Raw genomic sequence first — 24,927 nt, 5'->3', positions numbered from 1 at the left:
ACCCGAGGACCAAAATTATTGGCCCGACCCGAACCAAAAAAGTCTGACCCGCAGACCCCTAATACTAGTGTCAAATTTTACTTGCTATTTTTTTTTTTTTTTTGTGGTTCTTTGTTCTTTAACTCCACCATCGTTATGTGGCGAGTTGAGTTTAGAAGGATCTAGTGAGTATCAAGTTGAGTATTTTTACAGTGATTTGAGATGCATAATTGCTTCAAAAGCTTCCCAAACCGATTAAGTGTGTACATTGTAGTACTGTATGTGCAAGATTATTAAAAATAACACTTAGCCTACAGTTTACATTAGTTCCAAATACAAATACTTAATTTTTACACTTCAATACACTTACAACACTGTTAAATTTCGGTTACATATTCAATGCAATTTTCATTTATGTTCAAAAACCTCATCTATGGCATAAATTATATTTGATTAAATAATTTGTTGTAATTACTACTTTTTTTTACCAGTAAACTCTTAAAAAATCCAAAACCTATGTTTATAATCAGAATCAGTAATGCCTGCTTCTAGTATTGTTCCCTGTCTGCCGTCTTCAAATGTCAAATTTCCCAAAATTGTATGGATGTACTAAGTACTAAGAAACATGATTTTTGACTGTCATAACTTACTTATTTGTCATCGCTGTAAAAGGAACCCTGTTAGCTAGGCCTACTATTTAATAAGAAAAAATGGCTGTATTTATATTTTGGAAAGTAAAACGTTCCATGTTATCTTCTCAGTTTATTTGTTAACTTTATGCTTATGACTTTGTTACTACATATAATGCAACAGTAAATAAATATACAAACAAAAAAGATCTGTCTTCACACCCTAACTTTAAAAAAATGCTTTTGTAATGATTCTTCAGATCTGGGAAGCTGTCCTTGTCATTTCATATACATTTTAGTCTTGCTCTTTCAGTATACACTATACGGTTGTTGCTGTACTGTTAAAAACTGTATGGGTAATTTTTGTTAGAAGTGTAAAGAACAACATGAGACTTTCACACTACACGATTACGGCGACCGCAGAAAACAGTGCCGTTTTGCAGCCGTCCACTGCCACTGAACCTGACAGTTGGTGCGCCGTGCGTCAGTGACGCGTGTAGTGAAATGCAAAGCTTTCATACTGCATGGTTATGGAACGGGAGCCCACCAGCCAGTGCAAATAGATCAGCTGTTGCAATGATTATCATATACAATCTGATATGTCAATTGTAGGCCTACACTGTTTATGTTCATCATGATTTTGTAAACACAATTATCTATCCGTACAGTAAGAAACCGTATAATGTGAAAGAAACTTGGATACGACGTAAAATCGTTTGTTTCAACCGGATGGCGGAAACCGTATAAAGTGAAAGGAGCGTTATGGTACCTATCCAAACCAAGCTATTTATCTCTTCTCAGTTATAACAACTGCATTTCAGTATATTTAGGTCAATTGACAGTATGAGTTTTAAAATAACCTAGGATCGTGCGTTGATTCTACCATACTGTACACGTATAAATGTTTCCAGAAAACTCATTAAAAAGCTCAACTCTTGAAGCGATGTAGTTTTCTTCTAAAGCTTGATTCGAGCCCAGTACTCAAATACTCTTTTTGGTAAATAGTTTGTATTCTACCATAATTTATAGTTATTGTAAAATTAAACTAATATTTATTAAAAGCACGCTATTGTGAACTCGCAACCAAGTGGCCTATCCTATGTTAATCATTGAAGTGAGTAATTGAAGAAACTTGGACTAAGTGAGCAGTTATTATTATTACATGCCTTCAAAGGCAACACTACATATCTGAGGAAAAATACTAAAACACAAATTTTAGACATGGTATAAAATTTATTGACTTTTCTCCATAAGTATAACAACAATAAATAAATATAAAGGCATTGTTAATTTAGGTTAGTAAAAATTAATAATAATTATGATGTTGAGATGATCACTAAATCAACAAAATGTATTTAACATACAAAAACACCTATTAGGTACCTGATTAGCACATCTTCAGACTAGAATGGATTGGCAAATAAAGCGTTGAATGAAAAATTCATGTGATGTCTTCACAATAATTGCTCAAAGTTGGATGCGAAAAACACTGAAACAAACAGCACAATTTTAGTCAAAGAAAAATGTTGTGAAACTAATATCACTTTTCACCACACTATGATGTTTTTAGCTGTTTTACACAAGTTAATTGTTGGCTGAAAGTTACGTTTTGCTGGCCTTGCCAGCTGTCATGGTCATTTGGGGACCGAGCAGGTTTTTACATCCCTAGGGCCGCAAAATCAGCTGCCCACTTACTTTCTTCAAACATGAATGCATATTAAATACACAATCAGTATCCATAGCATTGCAATAGAATTGTTTTATTGTCACCGCTGCCTAGCAACCATTTATTATTATTTTTGCTGATTCCTCAAATTATTTCTTTACGACATAACATTAAAGTTGTAGTTGTGTTGACTATCAGTGTGCATTATTATTGTGGTGTATTCACCACTATTGTGTTAATAGGGTATAGTGTGGTGAAAAATAGCGTTTGTACCACGGACCGAAATGGTTTTGCAGCTCTCGATCGTTTTAAGTTCTCGACTTCGTCTCGAGCTTAAGAGCTATCTCGAGCCTGCAAAACCTCATTTTCGGCCCTAAGTACGAAATATACTATTACATCTTACTGCAACAAAAACAGCTGTTTAAATATGTTACAGGTGTAGTTTTTTTACTCCATATGGAGAAAAAGTCAGCCAATATAAACTCAGTTGTCAAATTTGATTATAAACATTCGCATGAATCAAAATTATATATTGATGATTTAATCAGTTGACAATCCAGAAAAATTTTTGGTATTGGTCCATTATTGTCAATTGTTTGACAAATCGATAGTATAATGTACATTAACACAATCAAATAGACCAATTAATTGAATCATCATTACCAAACAGCTGCTTGTTTGCATTAGCAAAATTGTAAACAAGTTGGAAGTTGTTTTGAGAGGATATCCTTTATACAGATTAACTTAGTTTGTGTGTAACTTAATGGTGTTGCAATATAACAAAAAGTATGGTTCATCACGCGAGCAAAAAGATTATTTTATTTAAAGGCAGTATTAAAAAAATAATGAAGCACTAATACTTGTATCACTCAAAAATATGTGTACGTTCTACATATTATATTCTCATAATAATAAGCTACATAAGCTCATCTCACTCCATTCTTCATTCACTCAGCATTCAAATTAATAACAAATAATTGGTTAAACCTAATAATGGCTACATTTTTTGGCAAATTCAAATTCAGCTTTAAATACTACACATTAATAGTAAATAAACTATGAAAAAAATAATAACAATAAGTAGTTTAAAATCTAACAAAAAACCACAAGGTGGTAACACTTTCCCCGCCAAGTCAGCAATCCAAAAAAGATAATAAATCATTACTTTTTCCGCCAAGAAAAACAATGTAATGTATGTAAGTTTGGCAACTTGGCGGCAGACTTTTGCTTGGTTTTTTTCATTAAAGTTACGTTCGTGGATAATTGTACAAATCAATTTCTCTAATTAATTAGTCCAACTAAGTATAATAATTTCGAGGTAATCAGTAAATATAAAACCATCACTATTATGATTTTATGAAATGTGGCACAAATAAGGTCAAATTTTGTAAAATAAGCTCTCACATAGCAATGTACTAATGGGGGAGATACTTGCTCAATGAAACTAGTTTTATGGTATTTTTTAAAGTGATCGAGCAAAAGTCTGCCCCCAAGTTGCCAAACTTACATTACATACATTGCATTGTTTTTCTTGGCGGAAAAAGTAATGATTTATTATCTTTTTTGGATTGCTGACTTGGCGGGGAGAGTGTTACCACTTAGTGGTTTTTTGTTAGATTTTATTTATTTTTAATATCAGTTTCAAATTTCATCAATGGTCATCTTGAACAACATAAAATGCGATGGTGTTACATAAGTGTTCTGATAATTAAACCCGTATATCTAAAGACTAGTGTAAATTGAGCCCTTATTAGAGTAGTTAAAATGTAATCAAACAGATTAGGATTGTTAGAAATAGCATAAGGCAATCAAATATTGAAAAACTCATTTATCCTAAATTTACATATCACTTTCTAATTGCTTGTTTAACATACGTAGAGTGAATTTCCCGATTGTTTGATTTGTTTTAGTGTATCAAAACATAAAACAAACCTAAGTCCTAAGTTTCTAGTTCCTAGGTTTCATATGTTTTGATAAGTAGTATCTATACTTATTTAATACGCAAGCAGGATTTTTGTGACAATTACTCCTCCGAAACTACTGAACCGATTGTCATGTTTTTGGTGTCATTGGAAAGAGCGTAGCGTGAAGTTGTGCAGGAAACTTTCTTTTTAGGGAAATAATGAGAGAGTCAGGCCCTGGAGCCCTTTAAAGTTTCGTATTTCTCCATAAGATTAACATTGGAAACAAAAATTGTTATGAAACTCCAGCTGTTGTCAGAAATCAAAAGTGAGAAGAAGAGCATAGGTTAATTCTAAACAGTCAATAAGTTTGCTAATATAGTATTATAACAGTTTTCTACAAATATTTACTTAGCAATTGCTCGAATTCGAGCAACAGGGACACTAGTTAAACTGTTAAAAATTACGAGCTGCTGTACCAGTGTACCATTGGTACACTGCATTTTTCAATGGAAAGTATCGGGGAATATCACTGCTCTAAGTAATTTTATATAGTAAGTAGTTCAAATCATTCGGTATACCTGAGTAAAATCTATATCTATAAAAGAGGAACTATGTATGTATGTGTGTGTGTGTGTATATACGTTGTGGACTCCGAAACCGCTCAACAGATTGTAATGAAACTTTCGGGCATTGTTAAGCATCTTTCAAGGATGGTTCGAGTGAAGTTTGGTGCAGATCCGTCAAAAGGGCTCTGCCCTAGAGGGTTTAAAGTGGGCCAATGTCAGACTTTTTGATCTACAATGTTTACAAATAAATATAATTTAAAAGCAGATGTTTACTTTCACCAACTGTTTTGTAGGTTTGAATAATCACAACATTCTGTATTAGCTTTAGTCATGATTTGAAATAGTGCCACAGTGTTTCTACAGAGTGCAACACAGAAAACTATTTTACTTTTTAATAAGTCCAAATGTATTAAACCCCAATCGCAGCACACCTGTGCACTCAACAACGTTTAAATTCTCCAATGTTAAATATTGAAACATAAAAACCTTTGTCAAAGTATTATAAACAATTTAAGGGATGACTTTTTAAAATTTATAACACCAGTTTATTTGCAACCAAAAGGTGAGTGAGCGTAGCGAACGAATATCAACCTGGAGGCGAGTAAGCGTAGCGAACGAGCTAACCTGAAAACAAGTGAGCACAGCGAACGATTTGCAACCTGAAGGTGAGTGAGCGTAGCGAACGAACTTCAACCAATAGAGCCATGCGAATATTTATGAAGTTAAGCGGGGCAAAGCCCGCGAGTACAGCTAGTACTTTATAAAAGTTTTAAAATATTTTTTCAGCTGTTCCTATGAATTTCTCTAACATTGAAAATAATTGAGATGTAATCACAACTGGTCCTTCTTTTGTTTTGATTTTAATCCCATGTTATTTAAATGGGCCAAAATCGTACTTTGAGGGCTTGCGAAGGGTTTATGGGTCAACTAACCGACTTGAGACCCTCAAAAGGCACATCTACACGTTAAAGGCTTTCAAACAACAAAAAGAACATTAAAATTGAGCCAGTGGTTTGGGCTGTAGGTCCGTCAACATTCAAGGAGAAGGAGGAGAAGGAGAACACGTAAAATTTGTGAATTTTCAAACTAGTTTTTCTTGGCTCAAACACAACCGTTTTTTAAATTCTTTTTTTAATTTTGTTGAGAATGAGTGCCCCTATCCAATAGATGGACAATTATTTTAATAGCTTTTGTTTCTTCAGAGCTATAGACGAGTGAAAAAACCACTTTATCCTGTCATGTATATATACACTGCAGCAGCTGTGTACCGCTGGGGGACTTGGCGGGGTTCCTTAATACATGTATTGTTGGTAATCCAAATGGTTGCTGTGGCAACTAGTTTCAGCTCACAAAGGAGCCATCGTTTAAAACTTTACAAGGAAATCTAAAGATTTTTCATCAAAATATTCAAAATTTAATAACTCGAATTGAACAATTGGAAGTATCATTAACAGAGATAGATCCTGATATAATTGTTTTAACAGAACATAACATGGATAACTATGATATGGAAAGATTTAACCTTGATAACTACAAAAAAATAGCTCATTATTCTCGCACCACAACAACTGGAGGAGGTGTTTTAATCTTGTCAAAGGAGAGCAAAAAGGGGAAACCACTGCTCTTAAAAATGGGAGAAGAGCTTTGCCAAGATAAATTGTTGGAGTTTTGTTGTGTTAAATTTAAAGTAGATAATTTCCACTTTTTGCTGGTAGGAATTTATAGAACCCCACAGTTTGAAAACTCAGAGTTTTTAAACCGACTAAATAAACTAATTAATAATCTAGTAAGAAAAGAAAAAAATTTGATTATAATTGGGGACTTTAATATTGACACTCTTAAAGATTCACCAGAGCTAAAAGAGTTAAAAAGTATTCTCCTGAGATGTGGTATGAATTATATAATAGATTTTCCCACAAGAGTCACAAATACCTCAAAAACTTGCATAGATAATATTTTAACTAACATTAATGAGGATCAAATTAAAACTGAGGGTATTGTAATAGCCTTATCAGATCATGATGGTCAACTCATGGAACTACTCACATGTCCTAAAAAGATAGATAATACTACTCTAAATTACTGGGGTAGAAATTTTTCTGTAGACAATATGAAACTGTTCAAATCATTATTGGAAAAAGAAAATTGGTTAACTCTTTTTAATTCAAATATAGAGAGTAAATATGACACGTTCCACAATATTTTTCAATATTACTTTAATTTATCTTTTCCAAAAGTCAGGAAAAAAATTTACAAGCACCAAAACAGCAAGAATTGGATTACAGAGAATCTAAAAAAGAACAAAAATGATCTCATTGAATTAAACAACCTAGTTAAAGAATCTGGGTCGGAGGTTCTTAAAACTCAATTAAAGAAAAAACGCAGCAATATAAATTGAATGTCATGAGTGCAAAACGTAATTATTATAGTGATAAAGTTAAAAACTCTGAAAATATAAGTAAAACTGTGTGGGAAATTATTAATAAGGAGACAAGAAAAACTCCAGCCAACTTACAACAAAATCATGTTTTAATTGTGAAATCTCAAACCCATTGCATGTTGCCAATAGTTTTAATAACTTTTTTGTCAGTATAATTGAAAATATGTTAGATGATAGATCAAATCAAGCTGTTGGTTCTATGAAGGGAAGTAATAAACAGATCCCAACTTTCAGGTGTCCGCCAATTGACGAAAGTGATATAAATAAAATAATCGACGCTCTTAAAAATAAATGGTCCAGTGGCTTTGACGAATTTCCATTAAAGATTATTAAATATGCTAAGGAGTCCCTATTAAAACCCTTAAAGCATATAATAAATTCTTCCTTTATTTCAGGCATTTTTCCAAAACAACTTAAAATCTCTAAGGTCATACCAGTGTACAAAAAGGGTGAAGAATCGGATATTCAAAATTATAGACCAATTTCTTTTCTTCCATCTATATCAAAAATGTTTGAAAAAGCAATGCAATTAAATCTCATAAGACACCTAGAACTATATGATCTTTTTAATCACGAACAACATGGCTTTCGGAAAAATAAATCCCCTACCACTGCTTTAATAAGTTTTGTTGAATCAATCATAGAGTCGTTAGATAAGCAAGAGAAAGTCACCGGAATTTTTATGGATTTATCCAAAGCGTTTGACAGTATTTCCCACCCAAAAATGATTGACAAACTTAATAGTCTAGGAATCAGGAATTCATATTTAAAATGGTTTGAATCATACCTAACTGATAGAGAACAATATGTAGAAGTATCAAGAACTGAGAAAAATCAAGTCATTAAATTTCAGTCTACATCAGAAAAAGTTAAATATGGAGTACCCCAAGGGTCAATACTTGGACCATTATTATTTATCTGCTACATAAGTGATATGCCGAATTGCCTAAGTAAATTAAACTCTATCAAAAATCAGCTCTGTTTGTACGCCGATGATTCAAACCTTATAATGTCTGCAAAAACTGGTATAGAATTAGAAATTCACTCCTTTGTGGAGTTAGCAAAAATTAAAGATTTCTTTATCACTCACGATTTAATTTTGAACACTCAAAAGACTAACTGCATATCATTTTGCACTAAACAAAGACAAATTAAAGAGGAAATAAATATTTACATAGATAGTGAAGAAATTATGCAAGTTGAAAATACTAAATTTCTTGGCCTTATCATTGATAGAAATCTAAGTTGGGATCTGCACGTGGATAATGTCTTAAAGAAAATTAACTCAGGAATCTATGCCATCAGAAGACTGTATTATCTCTGCGATACGAATGTATTAAAAAGTGTTTATTTTGCCAATGTTCAATCCCATGTTTCTTATGGGATCTGTGTCTACGGTGGAACATCTGCTCAAAATTTGACAAAGATACTAATTGGACAGAAAAGAGCATTAAGGGCCATATAAAACTTTAAGAACAATGAATCTGTCAAAACTTTCTTTACTAAATTTGAAATTTTGACTGTTTACAGCTTATACATTTTAGAATGCATAATGTTTGTAAAAACTAATATAAATAGTTTTATTACAAATAAAGATATCCACAGCTATAACACTAGGAATAATACCCCCGCCGCAGCAAACCTGCAGACTAAGCGAATTTCAACTTGTCTGATTAAATTTTTACTAAAATATTTCCATAAATAAGACATATTTATTCCCAATTTAAATAACATTAGATTTAACAAGTGCTTAGGTTTGCTGCTACGGGGAAGGTAAAAAGTGTTTTTTGACCATATGTCAATAGTATAGGATGAAATAAATAAATTTGCCAAATTTTATCAATATATATCCATGAACAAGTAAACTACAACAGTTTTCATTTTCTCCATAAGAATAACATGGGAATTTTAAATTACACTTTTTTTATTTTCTCCGTGACCGTTAGGCATACAACAGCGCTTCAATATACTAAATTATTTCTTTTTTTAAGCTCTACAAAATGGTTGAGAAAGAAATTGCAAATTTTTTTGTTTTTAGGGTAAAAAATGGGAAAAACCCATTTTTACCCCATAAAACCCCTTATAAACCCCTGCTCCCATGGTCCGATTATGCTGGTTCGCGAACTCGTTCAAATAAACGTAGGTTTACAAGTTTGTACCAAATTTAATCAAAATCGGATCATTTTTGCTCGAGTTATCGCGCTATATATATATATGAATGTTAACGGATGGTGTTTTTGGTCTCTGGGGACCTCGAAACGAAAAAGTAAATCGGTCCCGGGTCTAGGTCTTACCATGAGACCTACGGTAATAGCTTATTCCCTATATGGGAAATTCGCTAAAAATAAAGTAGTATTACCAAATCATAAATTAGAATTGTTCAAAAGAAAAACTTCATACAACGGCATCAGATTCCTAAATCACATACCAGATCACATAAGAAGCATGCAGGATGATAAGAGGTTTCAAAGTGAAATTGAAAGAATTTTTGATACAGAGGGCACTTTATTCATTTGATGACTTTCTTAAGTTTAGAACAGATAATAGATCTTAATATTCAGACCAACCATTGCAACCTGGAGTAGTGTGATCAATACTGTCCTACTAATAATTTTGATTGTAGCCTACCTAATCATGTAATTATTTTTATGTTAATTGTTTGACACTATTCATGTAAACATGTATTTACAAATATGAATAAAGATCTTTTGATTTGATTTGACATTGTCGCTTCTTCTAAGTTGTCACATTTTACAAACTCTTGCCGGCCGCGTTGTTAAATCTAGTCATGCAAGTTATGTTTTTAATGTTTCGATGTTTGAAAATATTGGTGGATTGTGACGACCTTAAGAGGAAGCGACGATTACCAACCATACAGGCATTTTAAACCACTTGGTGTATCTTGATAATCTGGAGGCTACTAATATAAAAAATATGAAAAAATGAATATTAATTCTGTAATCTATGTACAGTTAGTTCATCTGTTAAGATGAGGAAAATTACTTGAATCTGAAACCATGACTTAAATAGTTAAGAACATTTTTAGATTGTTGTAGTCTATAACTTATTTATAGCCAAGGTAACTTCTAATCTTCATGGTAAAAAGGTAAAACTAAGCATTTTTAACTTTTTATGTGATATGATAACAATGTAAGACTTAGAAGTTTAGAACGTCTTGAAATTAAATTTATGTATGCATGTTCTGTTCAGTGACCCTCTAGTAAGACCGCAAAATGTTTATTAAAAGTGATTATAAGATAAATCTGCCCCTGTCCCTGAGAGTACTATAAACTCAAATATCCTGATTCAGTGCATACTTGGCAAAGTCAGGAGACTTGTCCACAATGTGCTCAAACTCAGCAAATGACAGGGCTCCATCATCATCGAGGTCCGCTTCGTCCAAAATGTTCTGTATGAGTATCTGGACATCCACTTCAGACAGTCGCTGTGGCCCAGTCAACCGATCTATCACATGCCTCAGGTCTGACGCTCCCAACATGTCGTCTCCGTCAAAATCTTAAAAATCATATCAAAAAGAGTTAGGTGAACAAATACAAAAAGTAAAGTGGTCAGATACATTTGTACATCAATTATCAATTACTTAATATGGGAACGCCACTATATATAATATATTTGTGTACTGGAATGCTCAAGGATGTTTTACACTTTCAAAATGAGCTATGAAAATACACAATGGTAGTTGGTGCAGAATCACGTAGAAAGAATATTTCAGATTTTTTAACACTGTGCTTGGATTTTATATATTTTTTGCAATAATTCCAACCATTCCAGAATGTTCTGGATAGTGTTGGCCTATAATGATTAATCCAGGTCTAGAACAGCAAACCCCAAACTTTATGGTCTAGCCACCCACTACCACCTCGGAATCCTTGCAACCACCTTAATAAATAATAATAGAATGCTATAATTTTTTTTGATTATTAGGTATACATTTTAGCGAATTTCCCATATAGGGAATAAGCTATTACCGTAGTACTCATGGTAAGACCTGGACGCGGGACCGATTTTTTTTTTCGTTTTGAGGTCCCTAGAGGCCAAAAACACCATCCGTTCAAATTCATATATATATATTTATATATATCGTCCCCTTCCAGGCGAAAAGTCGTATCTCGATTTCGGTAATTTTTCAGGAGAGCCAAAAAACTGAAAGTGCCTTTACTCTTTTTACTATAGCTCTTTACTCAGAATATGTAGACAAATCATTTTTTTATTGCTAATAGAAGAAGAGTCAATGATTACATTGAGTATAATAGCTTAATAATAAATATGTAATTAACTAAAAATATATATATTTATTTAAGATACGTCAGTTCGTCTGAACAGAAATCAGAATGTATAGTAAGATATGACATATATATTGAAGATACGTCAGTTCGTCTGACACAGGAACCAGTATGTATAGTAAGATACGACTGAATTATTAAAGGCAGTGATGGTTGAATAATGAAGTTATACTAAATTTCAACCAAACTGAATGATTACTTATTACAACAAATAATTACTATAATTGGTAATAAATGAGAAAAAAATGTTTCAGCCCAAGTTTTATTTATTAAATGGATGTTATTTAGTAAAACATAATTAACTTTCCTATTTAACCTTATAATTTTGTTACTTAAGCATGTTTCATAATATAACTACTGTTGTAGGTTATGTAACAATTTTATAATGTTATACTACTAAATTACAGGTGTAATATACATTTTGCATATTATTTATTGAAAAGAACAAACAATTACACCTATCTTCTTATTATTTATTAATAATTTTATAGAAACTAGAATAACACAAAATAAAAATATCTTCTAAACATAAAATAAAAAATACTACCATAAAACCTAAATCATTTTCATTTTTATAATAATACTACCAAATAACAGTTGTCAAAAACATTTTACATACCGTACTTAATAAAAAAACGTATTATCATCTTAGTCCTATTATTATTGAGATAATAGATAACAAAACTAAATAAAACATAATCCTTCTAACATAAAATTAAAAAATACTACCACATAAAACCTAAATCATTTACTACTAAATAACAGGTATAAAAATACATGTTGCATACCTTAGTAAAAAAGAACCAAAACTTATTTTCTTATTATTTTGATACTAGATTTTAAAATGAAATAAAAATATCCTCCTAACATAAAATTAAAAAATACTACCATATTATAAAACCTAAATCATTTTAGACTACTATTTGTATAAAAAATAGAAATAATAAAAAGAGAAAAGACTGCCTTGCTCAAGCTGCCTAACAATTAGCCCATAGGACTGTAAAATGATGCTATTTGTAAAGTTTATATAAAACTAGGAGTAAGGCTGAGTTTGTTCATCAGTGACTGTTATTTTATTCCGATCTTAATTGAGCGAAGAAGTTCTTGTGCTCATCATTTCGTATGACAGGAGTGTTGCCTTCACACAAAGACTTGAGGTCCACGTATTTTGCATGTGGGATACTTCGTCGTGTCCTATTCAGAGGCTTAACACTGAGGTCCCTTATGTTTTTTTTTGTCTTTTCAAATTGATTGTTTTGTAATCAGAATCCATATGGCTTGTTTTAAAATGTATTTGTTGTAGGTTGCTCTTGCATACTCTTAACTCTACAAACTTGGTCCAGTCAACAACTGCGTTGCTATCGTCTTGCACTTCTCTTTCTTTAAGAATTCTAAGCTGTTGTGACAATTCTTTAAAATCCAAAAAGTCATTGAACTGTAGATGATGGACTGAATAAGGTTTGTCTTTTCTAGCAAGTTTGAAAATCGGATGAAGCTGGGAAGGCACAAAAATATCCCCCGCTTGCTTTAGTGCATAAGAGATGGCAGAATGGCAGGAATCCCCTTCATTCTGACCGTGGTATGCCTCAAAGTATCTTAAGTTTATTTCTTCAATATTTCTGCTATGTGCAACTGAGTACAGCAACATGGCTGGTACTATAGAATTTTTGTTCTGTCCTGGGCATCCGTCAGAAAATAAATTGACAGTTTTGACTCCTTTCATATCAAAACTTTGAAGTGCTTTAAAAACACAAGTAGATATTTCGCTCGCTCCCCTCTTGCTATGGGTCTCATCCCAAGTGTAACAACCTACATCTTTATTTCCTATGTCGTAAACAGTAAGATTGAACACTGCTAAACGTCGCTTATAAAATAGTGCACTTTCTTTAGTTATTGGTAGGTGGATGACCTGTTGCAAGTCGAAGGAGGCAGTCATTTTCGTTTTATCCTCTGTAGATTCTAGCTTGCAATTGTCTTTTATTTTTCTTACAGTCTCTTTTTCTCTTACATGAGAATCATACTGTACTTTAAGTTTTTGTTTAACAGTGTCATTTCCAGTCTTATACGTCATGCAAAGTGAGCACTGATCCTTCTTAGGTCGGTGAAATGAAAGGTGTTTGGTAACAAACACCCTTCTGTAAGTTGCAAGACTAGGCATGTCTTCTCTTAGCAGCTCCTTATATTCCTGTTTGAACATGTTATACATCTTTGGGAGTGTCAAATCGGGGTGCAGGTAATCTCTAGAGCTGTTGGCTCTACAATAATGGCTTTCAACGTGAGGAAATCTGTTGATATGCTGATCAATTAGCTGTCGGTTTTTCATTTCCTTCTCCTCTACTGATTTTGACTGGCGGCCACCTCTTTTATCGGGTTCAACCATCCCAGTTTCCGTTAATTTACCAACTACAGTTCTAACAGTTCTATCAGAAATATCCAAAGAATTCAAAAACATTTTTTTGCACACATTAAGTCGAACACCATTTACTGTGAGGTAGTACTTTAGCGACTTCTGGCGGCGTGATTCCTCTTTACCTGATTTTTTGTCTGAGACTTCTATATGGCGAGCGATAAATTCTCTTTGGAGCTGCAAACTTCCTAAGTCATAGAAATTTAAGAAAATTTGCAGCCTATTGTCATCATTAATCATATAACATTCTTTCCCTAACTTTTTACATGTTTCAGTCAGGCATGCATCTCTTAGTTGTTTTTTAGCCACAGTTTTCTTTGTGTGAGGACTTATGTACTCTTGGCCTTTATTTTTGGCAGTTTTAGCAATATTTTTTCTGTTTTTCCTAGGTGATTTTTTTGGTCTATGCCGGTCATCCCCACCATCAATGGTAAACTCTTCTGGCAATAGTCTTTCTTCAAAATTTTCAGGTTGAAAGTCAGTTTGTATAGTAGTAGTGGTAGTACTTGTATGGCCAGTACAGTCATCATTGTTTTCAAAATGATGCCAGCATAGCAGAATAGTGCATCTATGGCATGCACTAAAAGTCTCTCCATTGCAATTTGGAACTTCGCAATGTTGGTTTCCATATAAATTGTCATCTTACGTTTCAGTCTGAAAGTGTTCTTCTACTTGTTTTCCAGTAGCTTTGCTTTTTGTAACAATAACCTTTTTGGTCTTTTTTGTTTTGTAGCAGGGCTTGTGTGTATTGGAATGAGATGTACAATAACACAATTCACAATACAAACATGAATCCGATATTTCTTCTAAACAGCGTTTCACTTCACAACGTCCAATAAAGTCTGAGTCTTTGTCCGAGTCGTCAATTTCACTATATGAAGAATATTCATATTCATCTTTCTGTTTTGCAAAAAAAACTAAAGGAATTTCATCTTCAGCACTCAATTTTCTTAACTTTTTCACTAGTGGCTCATCATCCGAGCTGTCTGAATTAGACATTGTATTATCTTCTAATTTTCAAAATTTATCTGTAACAAAAATATATTAGAATTTAACCTAATTTAAATTCTCATTGGACCTAAATTTATTCATAATTTATATTCCAATTTACATCCAATGAGAAAATAAATTATTAAACACAAATTTTAAAAGAATGAATTTCAATATAATTTATATTGAAATTCACTCTTTCTAATTAAAATCAAGTCTCTGTAACAATTGTCTATTTCCTTTTCTCTTCAATTCTGAATCTTCTTTCAGTTCAGTTCATCTTAATTCAGCCAAAGAGATAATAATTTTGCACTTTTGATTAAATTTCATTTTTTCATGCAATTGAGTCTTCAACAGAATTGGTCAAGAAGTTTTCTCGTGTTTCACAATTAAATCTGTAACAAAATAAAAGTTTAAGATTAATATGAATCTGAGATACGCCACGTTTCCAATTTATTGTGTTTAAAGCCAAGTTCAGACGAATAGACGTATCTTGAGATACGCCACTTAGAGTGACCTGTTAATCATTTTCATAATTCAGACAAAACGTCGTATCACAAGATACGCCAGTTCGGCTGGAACATAATTCCAGAATATGAAGATACGACGTACTATTACAGAGCTATATCTTCTAAACGCAAGGAGATAGAGATACGCCGGTTCGTCTGATGTGTAGAGGACACTTTTGGGATTCCAGAACCGTCGTAACCCAAAAATCGATTTTTTTGAGATACGACCTTTCGTCTGGAAGGGGACGATATATGTGTCCGTCAGCACGATAACTCGAGCAAAAATGATCCGATTTTGATGAAATTTGGTACAAACGTGTAAACGTACGTTTATTTGAACGAGTTCGCGATCCAGCATGATCGGACCATGGGAACGGGGGTTTACGGGGGGGTTTTATGGGGTAAAAATAGGTTTTCCCATTTTTGACCCAAAAAACATAAAATTTAGCAATTTCTTTCCAAACCATTTTGTAGAGCTTAAAAAAACAAATAACTTAGTATATTGAAGCGTTATTATGCGCCTAATTGTTACGGAGAAAATTCCAAAAAATCTTAAATTTAAAATTCCCATGTTATTCTTATGGAGAATAAGTAAACTGTTGTAGTTTGCTTGTTTGTGAACATATTTTGATCAAATTTGGAAAATGTTTTTATTTCTTACGAAACTATTCACATTTAAAAAAAAAAACAGTTTTACCCTCCCTGATGCAGCAAACCTAAGTACTTGTTAAACTAATTCTATTTAAATCAAGAATAAATGTTATATTTTTAAGTAGACATTTCAGTGTAAATCCAATCAGTCAAATGGAAATTCGCTTAGTCTGCAGGTTTGCTGCGGCATGGGTATTTAATATTATTGTGTAGACTGAGCAACATCCTACCATACTCTGGCAGAGGCCAGATGGACTCTATAGGATTAGGCGACCCTAACTACTACATACACAGTCATACACTCAAACTCTCACGCGTCAGGGTCCGGACGGTTTAGCCCTCTAGTACGCTCTTACAACTTTTTAAATTTGGTTCTGGAAGTTTGTGGTTTTGCCATTTTGAAAATCTTCAAATTAAGACAGTAAAAATTAGTCTAAAAACATGATGCAATTATATTGTGAAGGAATAACTGTGAATCTAAAAACTTAAATAACTGTAAAAGTTTTATTTTGGACATAACAGTGATACAATTTTGAGGTATTGCACAAACATTTTAATTAATTTTCTATGATGGTCCGATGGGTACACATATAGGCCTAAGCATATTACTTCTTGGTTACCTATGTGTTTTTTTCTAAGACAAACAATCACCTTATCTAGGATTTGATAAATTTTGCAAACTGTAAATGTGATAATTTGCATATTACATAATAAAACATTAAATTTTAAAATACTAGCTACTTGGGATGTATAAAAAAATAAAATGAAAGCTCAATAGAGCAATGGGGGAATTGCGGCACCATCTTCAAATTGAATGCTTCGAATTTTTCGTCTAGTTCCCCGTAGCCTAAGCGAAACTGCTCGAATGATGGAAAGCTGGCTTTGGATCCTCAACCATCCGATAATTTGGGAGTATGGTTTTCTCCATTTTACAGCCAGGGCTTCGCTTGTTCTCCTCTGAAACGCTTCATATTCTTTATGGGGGACTCCTTCCGTGGAACATATTAATGGTGTGAAGCTTCCTCTGATGTCTTCGGCTGCTTTGTCATATTTATTGTGTTTCTGAACGGCATGGTTTCGAGATATTGTTCCCCATTCTTGGTTGGCGTAAGAGGGAGCGCATTAACAATGCGATTATCAAAAAACGCTACTCTCTCAGCCTCCCAAATATTAACTTTAAAATCAGCTTTTAAAGCAGGCACATTGTTTACAGGGCCAGCTTCTCTCATAATAGGCTCGACTTCAACCCCTTTCCAGGCCATATTTGCTATCGCAGCACAGTGGTCTCGATGTTGATCATGCCCATGTTTGATCAATCCTCCTTTTTTACAATTTAAAGCATGTGTAAGATTCATAGGTTGATCACAACCATCACATCGTACTGGTAAATTTCTAAGTGTGCTGTAATTTGTAAATTGTAAACTGTAAATCTTTGTTAGTAAATATCATTTTATTTTTTACTAGCTGTTTGCCCGTTCTACTTGTTAGTAGTATAATATTTGAAAAAAAAGTATTTAACCCAATCTCTATTGCATGACAATTGCTTGTACTGTTTACTCACCGAAAATTCTAAAAGCGTGCTCAGCTTTTACAGCTTTAGGCGCAGCATCACTGAACACAGACATCATGTCCAGGAAGTCTTCAAAGGTACAATCCCCATCATGACTAGAACTAAACACTCGACAAATACGGTCGCCGAAGGGATTCACTTTCAATTCTGGATATTGCAAAACTTTGGCCATTGGTAACTTGGCATTCCTGTTGTGTCCTACTTTTTCAGGGGCAAGTGCTTTGAATTTCTGGTGAGCACTGAAAATATAAAAAAAACAACATTGTGCAAAATATGAAATTATATATAATGATAATTAGTTGTTATTAAGTGTGCTTGGTTATAATATCACAGCTTCCTTTAATACAAGGCCGCGGCGAGATAAAAGTAGCAATGCTGCAGCATCGGCCTACTGAAACAGTTTTTTTGCACTAATAATTTATAATGGAACATCTGTGCAATGTTTATGTTTACAGGTTTGTTTTCTTTGGCAAATAGGCCATGGCCATAGGCCGGCCAGTGCGATGTAGCCACACACCAACCCCCTGGCCTTGTACTAGAGGAGGCTATGATATTATAAGGTAAAATTTCAAACCCAGTGCCAATTAGGGATCAGTACGTTAGATTCAGATTCAGATTCTTTGCTGATCATTAAATACAACTGTACAATAGATCTTGTCATGCAACATGCAATAAAATTCAATGACCAAAAACAATACATGCAAATGCAGAACTCTGTTACAAGTATAAAGACAGATGAAGACATTATAATTCATAATAAGGAAGCAATGGTTACAATGAAAGTTTGAACTAAGGTGTTGAGTAACATAAAAAAAAAAAAATACTATAGAGCAAAATGTAAAATAGGCTACATAACAATACAGTGGGCCTGATCAAGCTAAACAACATGCACAAAGTATGAATTATAAAATTCTTGATAAAAATAATAAATTCAAATCACGGAACAGTAAAAACTATCACAGGTACAGAGGTGTTATTAAACCTAATCTATAGACTAATTCATACATGCAGATTGTGTCAGATTGGATAAAAAACTAGATCTAGCGAATATAAATCTTAATGAATAAATAACAAGCATGGTAAAGGAGTTTATAAGCCTAATAATCTAACATGAACAGCATGCTACAATCAGTTTCTTAAAACCGGAACTCATTAATATTGTAGAACAGATTTTCAGCTAACCAAACACTTATTTATTTTCATAAATTTATTAAACGTTACTAAGTGAGCATTATTGGGCAGCCTATTAAATAGTCTTACACCAGTGTCTTCATATGAGGACTGCACGTTTTTCAGTCTGATGTACAGGTCCGATTTATTTAAAACCTATTCCTAGTTTGAATAGGTTAAATTGTTAGTTTAAATTGCCTTATAGGATAAGTTAATTATTATGGAATTCAGGCCCGGACTGGCTAGGTCCGCGATCGCGGAGGGCCCCCGGCAGAAGAGGGCCCCTTCTTGCTTAAAAATTACAAGAAAATTTTGTTATACTTGTTATACTCCTTCGGGGCCCTCTTCTGCCGGGGTTTCTAACAAGGGTTATATAACAAGAAGTTATCAAATGTTTTTAGTAACGTTTTGTTTACATTTTCCAAACTAGATAAATGTGTTTAACAACAGTTTGTATCTTGCCGTTTATATAAAGGCATACAACCATTGACTATAAACCATAGCTTGGTATATAGTTATGATATATAGTCAATGATGCAACATACTGTAGCCTATTGAAAGTAGAGTTACGTTGTTGTAGTGTAATTGTAATACATCGTCTGCGCAGTGACTTGTGTTGTGGCATGTTGTGGTTAGCAGAAGCAGACAACGGCAAAGTGATGCTCTAGCTGATTATTCAGCATAAAGACAGCGCAAAAAGACAGGAAAAGAAGAAAAAGGTACTGGAATCTTTCCGGTAGGGATGTGTCGATTCTCAATGCCACAAATTCTGGAACATTAGTATGTGTATCGAGAATAATTTATCGGCAAGAGTCAATGCCGCTACCGATACCTAGAAGTGGATAGGAATAATTCGAATGCGAAAATAAATTGATGAAATTCAACCATAGATTTTTGTTAACACTACCGCATATAAAATGCAGTAATAACGCATGAAACACGGCTAGCACATAAATCCAACTGTTAAAATTTTTAACACAAGAAAATTCAGAGAGTACAGATAGTATTGCACAATGAACAATTCAGTGTCAGTCAACCAGCTACTGCATCGTCTTGCCTACAAAAAAGATTTGTGATAAAGGGCAATAGTTTGCTCTACTGGAAAGACAATTATATTTTAAATTCATGTTTTTATTAAGAACATAATAGCTTTGACTATTAATACAACAAGACATTCCATTAACATATTAAATTTGTAGCCATATTTGTTCAAGTTTGTTATTTTAGTTAGAAAAAATAAATCTCGGTTACAAAGCCCTAAGCCTAACTAAAGATGTAGCCTATTTTGTCAGACTCAGCAGAATAATTTAATCGGGTTCTTTAAGAAGGCCTACTACATGGCAAAATATAAGCAGTTGGAATTCAAACAACAATTTATAACTTGGTTATTACTGGTAAATACAACCATAGACTAACCAACAAAAGTGGCTTCTTGACTTTCTTGTAAACTTTGAAGATCTTTTTTCGTGTCCAGTTCGTGTTGGTGATACTGATAACAGGTTTGTTGTTAAGTGGGCCTACTGATACAGTGTTAATACAGTTAATACAGTGTTTGTCTTGTTAGTATTATTTCTCAAATCCCTAAAATCTTTTTGTGATTATTATTACCACACAAATAATGTTGACACAATTTATTAAATTTAGTGTGAATAATACTACACTTTGGTTTGAACTCTGTTATAACACTTATTGACACTACATTGTGTGTATTATATTGTTGTAAATAAATAATAAAGTTGATTTTAATAAAAAATAATAGACTTAATATAAGTAAATACCCTAGTATTTTATAAATTATAATTTATAAATTATAATTATTATAAACCTAGCAAAGTGTCTTCCTTCTTATAAAAAATTCCAAAATAGTGAGAGAAAAAACTTGTTTACAAAAATCTAACAAAAAATACTCCCCTGGTAAAGGCTCCCTCCCAGCATGTAGCTGAGGGCCTCAAATGGTCCCAGTCCGGGCCTGATGGAATTATTAAATAGCTTTAAATGTTAAAAAATAACAAGACCATGATTCAGCTACCACTTTAAAACATTGAATGAACTTTTCCAATTTAGAGATAGCCTATGTAAAATTAGAGAATAAATATTTGGTAAATTCTCTAGGTCTAAGTTAACCATACTGGTAACTTAGTAGTACCGGTACACCAACCAAACAACTAAAAATATGAAAAAAATTGGAGTTTAATATTTTTTGTAGCAAACGATCCAATCAATTTGTGTGGTTAATCGTATGAAAGCTAACACCAAATTTGATCAGGCCTAAATAAAATTCTATTAAAGTGAGCGAGTCTAAACATATAATGTTCAAGCTCACGTTGAGATTATTTATTTATTTATTTATTTTATATACCAACGGACATCTCCAATTTTATAGACTAGACTTAACAATTAGATACTTACTACAATACTTCTTTCTTTGTAAAGTATGTCAAATCCTGAAAAATATTGTATAATGAATATTAAATAACATATTAAATAGCATATTAAATAACATAGAGGATATACGCGTCCGGTAACCGGACATGGATTAGGCGTTCAGTAGTGATGTCACCGGGTTCTGGGGGTCCAGAACGCCATTACCACAACGATACAATATACTGCCATTGGTGTTTGTGGTGTAGTGGATAGAGTGCTCGGCTGATATGCAAGAGGTACCTGGTTCGATACCAATCGGTAACCTTAACTTTTTGTCAAAGATTTTGCTTTGAATGCCATTTCTTCTTAACCCTCCGAGTGTTATTTGTCGCTGCAGCGACTCACAAACACTGTTTACGGCGAAGGCTCTATGACTGACGAAATCGGATTGAACTGGATCGAGTTAGGTATCGTTTTATTTTACAGATTCAGAGCTTTCTCCGGAGGTCTGTCTCTAAGCGCTATTCATTTTAGTTCCAAAAATATTGTAGCAGACAGCTGATGTGCGTATTTGTAAACAGCTTGGTTATCCTCGGACCGATGACTGATGTGTTTTATTACGTTTATCATTGTTTTAGTGTTAAAAATCAAAAGTAGTGATATACGTGGTGCATTATAAGAAGATTTAAGTGATTTTGAAGGGCTGGTTGATGATCCTGAGGAAGTAGGTAGTGATATTGATGTAAATTATCAGCCAGATTCCTAGCTATGGTTAGGCTATGCATTCTTAGCTAAACGCTATGTACCGAAATCTGTTTTTTGCCCATAACTTATTTATTTGCAAATCTACTTCCTTATATTATTATATATTTGTAATCCTCATAAAATTTAGAACAAAGTGGCTATTTTCAAATATTTATAGGCCTATAATTTATACAATTTCATTGAGCGCAAACTTATTTTTTTTTTTGAAAATTTTCCAAAATATTTTTTTTTTACCTAAAACATTTTTTTGAAACAAATGTTCCTTATGTTCTATGTATAATATTGAAGCCCATGATTTTCCAAACAAAATGGTATATAGAACAGTATAATTAACATTGTTTTCAAGCTTCTCAGATCCGTTTTAATAAAACCTTGCAAATGAGCAAAAAATAGGCAGACATTAAGGCCAAAACAAGGGACACTCGGAGGGTTAACTGTACATCTTTGGTTAGAATTTTTGGCATTTATAATTTTATGAACAGAATTTAACCTTCAATAGATTTTTTCATTACAGTAGACTCGCTCTATCCGGACTCCTCGGAACCGAAGCCAGTCCGGATAACGGGTTTTCTGGTTAAACCGACGTCCCCAAAATTTGTTAAAAAGGACAGTTTACTGTAAAATTCAACTTAAACTTAGGAGACTATTGTATTTAGACACGTGATCAATGGTCTCAAATCTTTCCCAAGAGAACAGTCGTTTCAGTACCGCCCACTTCCTGCCGATCTAGTCCGGTTAAACCAATGTGCTGATAAAAATTGTCCGGTTAAGTTAAAAGGTGTCAGGATAAGAGGGAGTCTACTGTATCAGTAGCCTAGGTTTGGTTGGTTAGGTAAGTTATGACAGTAACTGCCGGAAGTGTAATCCACGTCAGGTTACCGGACGCGTACTTATGCTCTGCAAGTAAATAAATAGTATTAAATAAGTGTTTAAATGTGTAACTTACACACTGTTTGAAATGACCAGTACAAAAACTTACCCCAAGTCTTAAATAACAAGATGGCCCTTATTGTAGCACAGCCCTTGTTTGTGGCTACATATAAAAATTCATGTGTTATCAAATAGCTTATTAGGTTAAAGAAGAATCATAATACAATTTTATTTTGTCAGTTCTTGTGTCTTCATTTCGTTTGTTACTAGGGCCTACAGCAGATAAGTACCCTGATATTCGCCCCGGGTTTTACCAACCCTCGGATTATCCGGCCACTTCTAGGAAGCCAATACCAAAATGTTTATCTCACAGCTTACAGAGCGTAGTTGCAAGCACTAGTCTTTGTGACTGAAGCGTTTTCAAAATTTGATTCTTTATATTTTAGCTAATTTAGTTGAGCTATAGTAGGTAAGTTAATAAAATAAGACCTTGAACTGAACCATGGCTAAATTGACACAAGCGACAAGCATAGTAAACCTACGGTATTTGTTTAGTTTTGCACATCAAAACGTACACTTACCTGATAATCTTGCAACTCTTCTTCTGTGAATTGGCTTAGACTTTGTCCCATGGCTAAATTAAAATAATAATGCACTTGATTTGATCATTGAGGGATAACTTTTCTTTTAGTACCGAGTGCAATTAACTTACTTATTTGAATATTATGCTATAGGCCTAAAAGAATTTATAAAACTATTGAAAAAACTTAATCAACCTGTTGTATACAGATCAGTGCTATTAAAACGTTAACTTATTTTTCTAATGTTAAAACAACCAAAGGTAAGTTAAAGTTTTCGTCTTATATGCTTCTTCTTGAATGAATCTGGCCAGTGTCCACCCACCCTTGCTCAGCTAACCTAAATCCCCCTGGCCCTAGTCAGTCCTATCCTAATGCCAAATTTGACTTGACTACTTGACACTGGCTGCCTGGCATTGACTTTGTTGACTAATGAACTGTTGTAATGAATAATGAATGTAATGTGTTGTTGGGACTGACAGTGAAGTGGAAGTGACAGGTGACGGTGACAGCTTGGAATCAATGTCAGGTACCACTTCTTCTTCTTCTTCTTCTTAAAAGAAAATTGTCTGTAAAGCTCGTAATGAGAGCCATGCAGCTTATTGTCTGCAATATAGATTAAGTAATTGCTTGCTGGCCAACTTTAGCTCCATCCCAGGCCGCGGCCTAGAATTGAAATGGTGAGTCGGTCCAGGGGTGCCCACAGGGGGGTTTGATGTCGCAAAATGCGACATCAGAATTTTATTTGGGGGGGGATTTTATGATTTGGGGGGGATTCAAGCCAGTGGTTGGTTAAAACATTGACTATATAACACTACTAGTGTTATATAGACAATGGTGCAGCACTACCGGTACTATGTTTTTTGCATTTATTACAACAGCTAATTTGAACCAACTAGCAACAAAAAGTTGTGGTACACAATGAGAACTTTACTTTTTCCAAGGTTTAGGTGCAGTGGTAGAACACTAGGGCTATATGGTAGATGTGTGATACACTATAGGATACCGTATAAATTAAAAGACCAAATTTCCTTAAACCGTGTCCTCTCCCATAACTGCAATAAGCATTTATACTTCTATGCCAACCCCGTACGAAGGACGGGTACTCTGCTAGTTTCAAAGTGGCTAACACAAATGTTGTAAAATTGGCCTGCCACTGAGAAGCTGAGATCCCAGCCAGATAACATATAGGGTTAAGGGTAAAAAATGATATCAACCCATTTATTTTACCCAATAAAACCCCTCGTTAAACCCTGTTCCCAGTGGCGTTGCTTGGTTAAATTCCAGGGGGGGGAGAAGCCTCAAATTTCCCAACTGCCTAACATAGATTTCCCAACTATTTTTTTTTTTTAAATCAATTTCTGTACCGGTACTATTTTTAAAAATCTACAAATTATTATACTACACTGCAGTAACATTCAATTCAGTATTTATAAACTCGCATTAACAAAACATAGCTAGTTTTACATCCTATACAAAATTACTCAATTTCTAAAACTTCTACCAATTCATAATGAAATTTTATGACTTCAAAAAGCTTGAACAAGTAATGTTTCGAATCCAAA

General features: G+C 33.5%; 1 protein-coding gene across 1 annotated transcript; it reads right to left on the bottom strand.

The window, feature by feature from the left end:
- Positions 1-1,834: 1,834 nt before the first annotated feature.
- On the bottom strand, positions 1,835-23,717 carry LOC129001740 (calcium and integrin-binding protein 1-like). The gene is made up of 6 exons (XM_054429157.1): positions 23,688-23,717; positions 23,366-23,418; positions 21,195-21,229; positions 17,607-17,854; positions 10,502-10,700; positions 1,835-2,097 (listed from the first exon to the last, which is right to left on the bottom strand). The coding sequence occupies exons 2-6, from the start codon at positions 23,414-23,416 to the stop codon at positions 2,076-2,078; spliced, it is 555 nt and encodes a 184-aa protein (XP_054285132.1). The 5' UTR covers positions 23,417-23,418; positions 23,688-23,717; the 3' UTR covers positions 1,835-2,075.
- Between the last annotated feature and the right edge of the window lie 1,210 nt (positions 23,718-24,927).

This window comes from Macrosteles quadrilineatus, unplaced genomic scaffold, assembly GCF_028750875.1.
Source record: "Macrosteles quadrilineatus isolate MER2022 unplaced genomic scaffold, UCM_ALF_1.0 Scaffold_8__2_contigs__length_117827958, whole genome shotgun sequence".
In the NCBI taxonomy this organism is placed as follows: Eukaryota; Metazoa; Arthropoda; class Insecta; order Hemiptera; family Cicadellidae; genus Macrosteles; species Macrosteles quadrilineatus.
Note: the sequence above shows the minus strand (reverse complement) of the source record. Positions and strands in the feature narration are given on the sequence as shown.

Bases quoted from the DNA above. Each gene is read 5' to 3' on its own strand.
- LOC129001740 (XM_054429157.1), bottom strand. From the start codon at position 23,416: ATGGGACAAAGTCTAAGCCAATTCACAGAAGAAGAGTTGCAAGATTAT. The intron at 21,230-23,365 runs GTAAGTGTACGT...AATATTTTTCAG, and splicing joins AAGAGTTGCAAGATTATCAG to GATTTGACATACTTTACAAA. The intron at 2,098-10,501 runs GTATGCACTGAA...TGTTTGTTTCAG, and splicing joins AAGTCTCCTGACTTTGCCAA to TGTTTTTCGCATCCAACTTT.